This window comes from Myxocyprinus asiaticus, chromosome 2, assembly GCF_019703515.2.
Source record: "Myxocyprinus asiaticus isolate MX2 ecotype Aquarium Trade chromosome 2, UBuf_Myxa_2, whole genome shotgun sequence".
Lineage (NCBI taxonomy): Eukaryota > Metazoa > Chordata > Actinopteri > Cypriniformes > Catostomidae > Myxocyprinus > Myxocyprinus asiaticus.
The window spans coordinates 23,054,175-23,063,821 of record NC_059345.1 but is presented as its reverse complement, the minus strand read 5'-3'; the positions used below and the strand labels follow the sequence as shown (position 1 = coordinate 23,063,821).

The following is a 9,647-nucleotide window of genomic DNA, read 5'->3' as shown; positions in this document are numbered from 1 at the left end:
AAAGAGTGGTTTCCTGCATTCAATAGCCACTGGGGTTGAGTGTGTGACAAAGGTTATGTGTTTATTTTCTATAGGTGCAATGATTGAGGGTGGTTCAAGAGACATGCAGTGAATGTAGTTGAATACAGATGCGCACGGTCAATTCAGTGAAAGATTTTGGAGCACAGTGCCTTCTAGTGGTAAATTTCAAATACTGCATTATTGGTTTGTTAGTAAAATGTAACAGATTTAGTAAATGTAGTAAATTAAATTAAGTGCCTTTAATTTTCAAAGGCATGAATCAGACAATTATTAAATGAAAAGATTTTTTTAATCAACACAGTGTAAAAAAAAAAAAAAAAATTCAAGTCTGTGTTTTTTTTTTTCAATGTACAGACATGGCAAACTATACAATGCTGTAGGAAATCCAACAGATAAACAGATATATGTACATGTTTAAGCATTGTTTAAATGCTATTTTAATAACATTATTAGATTAATAACAAACCTATTGAACTAATAAAGTGAACTAATAGGATGATTTATACTTTATTAAACTTTTTTGAACATTTAAATGTTTCTATAACAACTTTAATGATATAGTCACTGGTTTCTGTTCAAGTGATTTTACTCTTACAGGAGTAACATTGTTTATAAAAAAAATAAAAAATCCAAACATGAACACTCAAACATGAAAAATGGAAGACATGCATAAACATTCCATTTACACACATAAAAAATATTTTAAAAGATTAAAATACAACATTATATATAAATATTTACAGTCTTTGAAACATTACACATTTTCCCCTCAGCTCACTTCAAAAACCCCTCCAGCTTCTGTAGATTCACTGTGGGTATCAACGCAACTTCAAAGAAAACCCTGAAAAAAAAAGAAAAAAAAAATTAGCTAATTATTTCAGATGGAAAGAGACATGAAAAAATATATATCAATAACAGAAATCTTGAATATATATGCTGAATATTAATAAAATGCTTCATTAGTCGAACGCTTTCAATAATTCTCAACATCTTCTGTAGGCGTGACATGAAATATGACAGAACAGATGTCAATGCCAACCAGGTTTAGGAAGACTTTCAAAACAATGTAACAGGCAGAAATTCCAATAAAGCATCAAGCATGAAATAAAAAGTAAGCTCTGATGACAGCACCTGTGACATTCTGCTGATTAGAACAAAAAAATACATTTGCCTTGTCCCTGTTTGTAAAAACAAAATATGCACTTACTGTAATGCACTTACACTGAAAACCCGAATAAGTTCATTGCACTCATTTGATTGAGTAAATTCATTCCCTCAATTTCATTGAGTAAAGGAGTCTCCCAAAACTTGAGTATTTAAATTCAATTAACTTGGTTTTCAAGTAGAATGAACTTAACTATTTAAGTTGATTTAAATACATGCAAGTAGACTTAACTCAGATTTGAATTTAAATATTGTTGTTTCTACTGTTGTACATTTTAATTGAATTGATTCAATTTTAGATCAAAAAACAGCACAGCTCAAATAAAGATGATAACTGATTCTAGGTCAGTTATTAAATAATTCTTTACGGAAATGCATATATGCACTTCAGCTGTACATGCACAAAGAGAACTGAGATAGTGTGACCAGGGTCCAACTTGACCAAAGAGACACAGATCACCCTAATGGTGACATTACACCAAACAACTATTTGCAAAGCATAAATAATACAACAAAAGAGCTAAAACATCTATGAATTCTTAATAACAATTATTTAAATTCCCCAATCTGTTCCCTCTGACCACGGAAACATAATTCAAGCAGCAAGGAATTGTGGGTATTCCCCATAGCCTCAATTTTGTACTCCGTAGTTTGAGTTAACACTTCAAATCCTAAGTCTATGGATTTTTAAGAAAAATAAGTTCAATGAACTTAAATATTTGAGTTATGAGTCCAAAACTTGACATTTCAAGTAATACGTAATTAAGACAACTTGATTTTTACAGTAATGACAACTTTAGGGTTTACAGTGTACAATAGAAGTCTATGGAGCAAGGTATTGTAACAGAATAAACGTTAAACACACTATAGGTGTATACAAAGTAGAAGTACAATACTTAACATTGCGCATGTTAACAGGATACTAGCTTGATAGAATCGCTTACCAACCTTGTTTGTGCAAAATTACATTCAATCTTTATCCAAATTCCCATGTCCAAACGACTATGCTATGTAAAGCTGGTAAACCCTACAACTTTTGTAAGGATACCAAAAAGAGCCATGACATAACTAGGGTTGCAGCGGTATACCGGTTTCACGGTATGAAATTTGACAGTTTTCATACCATGTACATTTGCTTATCTACGGTATTGAGGAAAAAAAATTGCAACCGGACAGAGAATCTCACCTGCGCATCTCCTTTCCTCCTCGACTGCCTGTCAGACTTGTCAACTTGCCCCACACACACACACACACACACACACACACGCAGCGGAGAAAATGTCAGAGAGAAGTGAGGCGAGGGGGTCTGACATAAGTGAGTGTGTGTGTGTGAGTTAAAGCAGTGTTTCTCAACTGGTGGGTCGCAGGTAAATTTGGACTGGGTCACGGACAGCAGGGAAAGAACAATGCCATAGTTCTCCCATTGAAGATATTTTGGCAGCCGCCCAAGTGATAGCTTATTTAGGACTGCCGAGGCAGATTTAATAATAATCTCGCAATCAGCTAAAGGCTTCTCATATGCACCTTTGCACGAGTGTAATGGAACCAACTCACGATCATGATCTGCTCTTCTCTCTGTCGCACGCGTGCAACAATCGGGCTTCTCTCGATATTGCGGAGCGCAGACCTCAAAACTGATGTGACCAATTTCAATTCTAATGAGACTTTTCTAGTTTAAAGCGTTACGGAGGAAGACAAGTCGAACCTCTCAAACAGTAGGCAGCCCTGACATGGCAAACAGCACTGAGGAGGAAAAGAGCAACACTGTGCTATGTGCTCATTTTTTTTTTTTCATTATACATCATCACCTTTACAAAATTGTTTCATGATTTTACATGAGTAAAAGTAACTGTTATATTTTGACAAAAAGTTATAGTTTAATATGTAATAATCTAAAGGTAGAATCTATTAGACCTCATTTTATATCAACAGTGGCAGTTGTAGTTAAAGTTTCAAGATGTCTTTCAGCTAGTATTTATTTTTTCATAAATACTATCATTTGTTATTATTATTACTATTATTTAAGACTAGCTACACTGACCTAACCATGGTAATGAGGAGCCTTTCCTCCTGTGTAATATGTATGTTGTGTTTGAATTATGTTTGAAATTAGGAAACAAACGGGATAATAATGGGCTCATATAAGTAAATATGCTCTTCAATTTTTAAAAGGGGGGAGAGAATTTTCTGTCGCTTTTGTTGTTGACGTCAACAACAAAAATAATGTCACTTGATGCATGTCCTTGTACTTGAAAACCATGAACAAACTATGCAACATAAAAGGAAATGCAACTCATGATACATTAAATACAGGTTACGTTTTTACTATGGTGGGTCGCCACTTGATTTCCAATGTAAAATCTGAGTCCTGCAGCAAAACCAGTTGAGAACCAATGAGTTAAAGGTACAGACAGGAGCAGTCTGGCTGCGCTGTCACGCACCTACAGTATATGTTAATCAGCTGTGTGAGCTTTTATTCATTTAGTAGTTCATTTAACATGCTATGCTAGCATGTAAACTAACATGCTTTAGTTATATAACATGTTATAGTTACATGCTAATTTTTTTTCATGTTTATAATTTGGTTTATTATTATTATTCTGTTAGCTTTCTTATTTAATATATTTATTTTACTTATTTTCAAAAGGGAGACTTCTTTTTTTTACATATACTTCCATTTAAAAAAAAATGGTTTCAAGTTTCAGTTATAATAAAGCATTTGTCCAACCCCCACCCCCCCAAAAAACTCTTCTGTTTTCACTCCTTTAAGGGTCATTGTAACTGATAATAATAATTGTGTAATACTGTATACCGTGAAACCGTAATATTTTCTGAGAAGGTTATCGTACCGTGGAAATCATATACTGTTGCAACCCTAGACATAACTATCCGTTAAGTAGTCTTTAAATGGAGCAAACTCCTCCAACCACTAGTCCCAAAGCTCAAAGAAAGATTTAGACAACTTTACAGCTCAAACACATTTTTGCATGAAAGAATCAATAGAAGAGCTTTATCAACAATAAGACCTGCAAATTTCTGATTTTAAACCCTCCAGAATGCCTTGCCCCTTTGACTTCTATTGTAAGTACATTCCTTTGAACACAATTTTTTTGTTTTCAATGGCAATGAAGAGCATGGCACAGATGCTGGCAATAAAAGGTTAACTTGTATTGAGCCCATAACATTTCTTTAACATTTTTTAAATGTGCAATGAAATTGACAGTTTATGAAACAACCCTTCAGGGACATTGTTGCAAGAAACAAACCAGAACAAGAAATAGACAGTCTACACATCCAGTAGGAACTTTGTAGTTCAAAGTCTTTGAATGGCTGAACTGAAACCCTCACAATTTCATTTTAAGGAATAGTTCACCCAGAAATAAAAACACCGCAACATGGGGAAACAGGAGTTTTCTGGAATCTGTTTGAAAACAGTGATTTTCTTGCAATTTTGTTTAATAATGGTAGTAGCACAGAAATTACACACAGTTTTACGTTGATCAATGATTTAATTTGAAAGTGCATAACTAAATTTCAGTCTATTCATCCCACAAAGTGATCGTATGGCTTTAAAAGACTTGGAATACGGTGCAAGAGTTGTATTGATTCCTTGACTGTGGTTTTATGTTCCTTTTTGAAGCTTGAAGCAGAGTCACTATTCACATTAATTAAATGGCGAAAAGCCTAGCAAAGATTATTAAAATGTGCTACACAGAAGAAAGAAAGTAATTTGAGTTTGGAACGGCATTAGGGAGTTAATGATGACAGAGTTTTCAGTTTTGGCTGTACTATCCCTTTAATAACTCAAATATACTGGAACGCCTGAAAATTCTGGTTAAAAATAAACAATTTAACAATTTAATCCAAAATCACACTGATGACTTACTCGTGTGCGTACTTGCTCCTGATGATGGCAAGCTTACTATCTGGTGGGCTGCTGAGCATGTGATGGAGTTTTCTGACCACGGGCGCCAGATCCTCCCCGTTGTATCCAGAATGGAACTGCAGACACGCTGACTGGAAGCAGAGGTGGGACATCACTCAAAACCTTCACGTACACACACTGCAACATCATTTTGAGGTAAAGCCAGATATCTATGAGACTATCTGGAGGGCTTATAAGTATTACCTAAGGGATATGTGACTTTACTACGCCTGCCAAATATTTCAGTGCGAGAAGAAAATACCCTCAGGCTGTCAATATTTTGAGGATAAGACAGAGAATGTAAATGTGTTTGTGTGTGATTGTGGGTGTATGTGGTGTGTGCAGTACTCTACCTCTGACTCCTTCATAAAAGGACACAAACCAATTAATCAAACTTCAGAAAATACTGTCCAGCTTCACTTTTATTAACCACAATGGCTTTGTCCCGGTCTAAACGGACAAACCAATCCATTACTCAGTGCGAGTGCAAATGTGTGTTTGTGTGAGAGTTCCATGCCAGTGGACAGAAATTAGCATCTGTAATGAACAGTCACCAGACCATTTTAAAGCTGCTGTCAGCTTTAGCTCATTTAGTGCTTTCAGAAAAGCACAGAATACTGAATCACAGCACGCAGAGGCTGCTGAATTCAGAGAGTGTGACAGAGAGAGAGAGAGAGCAAGGAACGGCTGGCTGCATGTGTGTAAATAAATGGTATTATTCAGAAGCTCTGTGCCTGTGCATATGTTATAAAGGTATAGCTGTACACACTTACCCATCCTCCCAAATCCTTGGTTACCAGGGCGATGAGCAGGCAGGCAGAGGCGAGCAGAGACGCTCTTACGGGCACAAACTCCATCTCGAGCAAACTCAGCTCACAAATAAACCGCGCCAGAGTCAGAGTGTCCATACCTGCATTCACACACTGCAGGAAGGAGAGAAGAGGTTAATTATCTCACACACACACACACACACACACACTCTGAGGCCTTATTCACACCAAGAGTAAAATTAAAAAGTGAAGCAAAACTATTCACACCTAGAGCAGAGCCAATCATTCACATGCATTTAACTGACTAAAACAGATTTTACACACTTTAATAATAAAAAAAAAGCCATCTGAAAATACAAATTTCACTCACTTTAATGCAGTGATATGGTGATAGCATAATATATGAATATTTCAGAGTATTCTGAATGAAAGGACAAAACAAAACAAAAAAACTACATTTTGGAAAGAACTCATCATACTCTTCTAAATTTGCAGTTTGCAAAGGCTTGAAAAATCCAGCTACTATGTACAACCTATAATTTAAAAAACAATGGTCCAAAATGGTCCAGTGAGCAGTTCAGTGTGGTGAACAGGGGCCGGATTCTCAAAAATATTCTTAAGAAAAAAATTAAAGTTCTTAGGATACATACAGAGGGCCCTATTTTAAATGTGCTACGGCTTAAGCACAGCACTATGCAATACGTCAGGGGTATTTAATTAAAGTTCCAAGAGGTCTGGTCTCTACATTTCCTTCCCAGCAAAGGTCTGGATAGTAATAGCTTGCACGGTATCAGTAGTCAGTATGACTATGAAATGATATAATACATTTTTTGAATAGTTATTATAACTTTCCACATTGGCAGCAATAGTACCTTGTTAAAAAAAAAAAAAAAAATCCTAAATGGTCAAAATAGTCTCTTCAAAACTAATGAGGATGAGGACATGGGGGGCCTAGACACAGCCTATGAAGTGGGGTCTGAGGAATCTTCTACAAAAAGATTTAAATATTTAAAGATTTCAAGAGTTCCTCAGTCAAGGGCACTTGGATATGAATATTAAAAGGTAAAATCAACAGTTCGTTTTGAAATTGAATGACAGCAGTCCAGTTTTTGGGTTTGAATATTTCTACATTCAGAATATATTCAAATGTACAGTATGGGTAAGAAAAATGTAGAAAATGTAAAGGTCTGAATGGACCATTTTTATACTTTCCTTAAAGTGAGAATCCACTAAAAACAAACAAACAATTTGCGACAACAATGCAGCATAAACATAGTGTTTGATTAATTTAGATATAAATAGGCTGACTAAGAAATAGGGGAAACGTTCTCATCAGTAGAGAACTCTACTAGGCTAAAAGTAATTTAAAAGTTCTGGTTGTCTTTCCTTGCCATCCATGCCAGAGGTGATGATATCTCTGATAAATTTTCACAAAATTAGAACAAACGTCTGCTAAATTTAGACAGAAAAAAACATTATAGTCTAAAGGTGCCACGTTAACTTATCCTGTCACAAACCTGGTTTAGCTGAACCATTAGAGTCATATATCAGACAAATGAAGATAGTTTCACTTTGCTTCATTCTCACCATGTCTCCGCTACTGTTGTTAAAATACGCCCGCAACTCTACTTACAGTAAATCAGGCTTTATGCAGCACCACGAGTCTATAGAGGGGAGAGAGGTTTACGCATGGAGTGGGAATAAAGTGTGTTCTGAGCTAGAGAACAGAGAGAAAAATACGTGATATGCGCAAAAACAGTGAGCATGGCCATGAAGCTTTGTTAATTTTGTGCAAGCATACGCCATGTCTAGGCACAAGTGTGTTGGCGAAATCACGAGCACAAAGCGCTAATGGGCTGGGTCAAGTGCAATTTAATACTGAGGTTCTTCTCCAGTTATTGTTGGCCGCATGCACCACAATGTATGTGTTTAATGTGTTCTCTATCAGCCTCTTTAGGACCGTTTGCTCACGACCTCCATGTCACACCTGCGGTCTTGACAGTTACATGACACATGAAACATGCTTTGCTGCTTTCCCATCGTTCACTGTTTTGTAATGTGTGTTTGTTATATGTTTCTTTGTTTAATTTCTGTACAGCACCCTTGAGCTTTATACAAAAATAAACATTTTATTATTATTAATCATATTGATCTGCTGACACACAAATCATAATGGAAGGAATATTAGATAGCGCAGTCACGAAAATAGAGCCCAGAATGTTCCTAGGTGCAATTTATACACAACATTCATAAGAACATTCTAAAGAAGCCTGTTCGGCAATACAAAATATTATGAAATACTATTTTCTTCCTATTTTCAAACTTAATAAAAGGAGGAAGGAAGAATTTTATTCTGTTTTGTGACTCAGGGCCATAACAGGAAAAATATTTGGAAGTTTCTGAGTCAACCAAACTTGGGAATCCAGTCTAACTGTGCATTTTATTCCCTGGCTAATATCATTCATGCCAGTAACACAAGCAGTGCAGGAAGAGTTACATACCAGTGTTTATTACTTGGAGCTAGGGGTTTGTTCAAACAATGGTCAAAGTGGTATGAGCCTTGACAAGTGCTGTAAAAAAGACATCCTGAAGCCTAAATTGAGGCTTGATTAATTCAGCTGTCAAAGAGTGGATCAGATGTGACAGCTGTGAGCTGGAACAACCGCTGCCAGCAGGTCATAAACTGGGTTTCCATCAAAATGTTTAGCATTTTTAATGTGCATTTCTGAAAATTTGACTAAAGAAAATATGAAACATTGCGCATTTCCATGAACTGTAAATGGCCTGCCTTTTTGTCAGAGCAGCTGAACAGCCTCTTTGTTTCGGGAAGAGTTGTATTTGCTGTAATAAAGCAACTGTACATTAAGTTATTAAATGCTGCCAGGAGACGTCGCAGAATTAGTGCAATAGCTCACATAATGAGGGCTCTAATCTGGCTATTCCCATTCACCTACAGCCTCCATATACCTGGGAGCACCCACCCTCAAAACAGTTCTGGTGGATTGTGAGGAACCACTTTAACGACGATCTGTGGGTGAAACACTTTCGACTAACCAGGGCTACGCTTGAAGAATTGTGTGCCATGGTCGGGCCTTTCGTTGAGCTCTCACACACCTGTACCATCCGACAAGCACATTTCCATCGCGCTTTACAAGCTCGCAAATTGTGCCGAATACAAAGTTGTTGGCGAGACCTTCTGTGTTGGTGAGACCTTCAAAATGCTCATCAAAATAAGTGGACGGAAACGCAGCTACTGACACACAAGGGCAGATTCCTCAAGGAATGGTGAAAAGAAAACTCAGAGAGCACATTGAACGTGAACTTTCCTGCGAAGTCCTTCTCTATGACTTTGACACACACATTCACACACAGACATGTCCGATATTAATACTGTGGCATGTATCGTATGACTCTGAGCTCAACCTGTCTCTGCAGTGAGGGTGCGCATGTGTTTGTGTTTTCTCTCACCTTGGCATAACGACGGAGAAAACGGTATGGAACCGGAATATTAATGTCAAATTTCAGTGCCTGCAGGATGCTGATCTCCATGGTGATGAGTTGAGAGCGCTTGTAGGCATCATCGCAAATATAAAGGAAATCGTCTACGCAAGGAGGAGCCCGCTCCTGTAAGGATACACCAAAAGGATGATGGGTAACAATTCATACTTAGGTTCTGTTATTCTAAACATACCCTAAGTTCTTGTACTGTTTTAGCAGGCTATTGTGCACTGTTTGCTAAATTTCTATATACATGGCATACATGGAAA

General features: G+C 36.8%; 1 protein-coding gene across 5 annotated transcripts in view; it reads right to left on the bottom strand.

Annotated features, from left to right (window-relative positions):
- Positions 1-326: 326 nt before the first annotated feature.
- LOC127455287 (G2/mitotic-specific cyclin-B3-like) overlaps positions 327-9,647 on the bottom strand; it is a 23,563-nt gene continuing 14,242 nt past the window's right edge. For 4 of the 5 annotated variants that reach the window (XM_051723045.1, XM_051723050.1, XM_051723080.1 and 1 more), the window contains 4 exons: positions 9,349-9,504; positions 5,884-6,033; positions 5,072-5,202; positions 327-862 (listed from right to left, as the gene is read on the bottom strand). In XM_051723045.1, coding sequence (XP_051579005.1) covers positions 796-862; positions 5,072-5,202; positions 5,884-6,033; positions 9,349-9,504 — 504 coding nt within the window. In that variant the 3' untranslated portion in view covers positions 327-795. The remainder of the gene's footprint in view (positions 863-5,071; positions 5,203-5,883; positions 6,034-9,348; positions 9,505-9,647) is intronic. The other variant, XM_051723070.1, reaches the window with a different exon arrangement.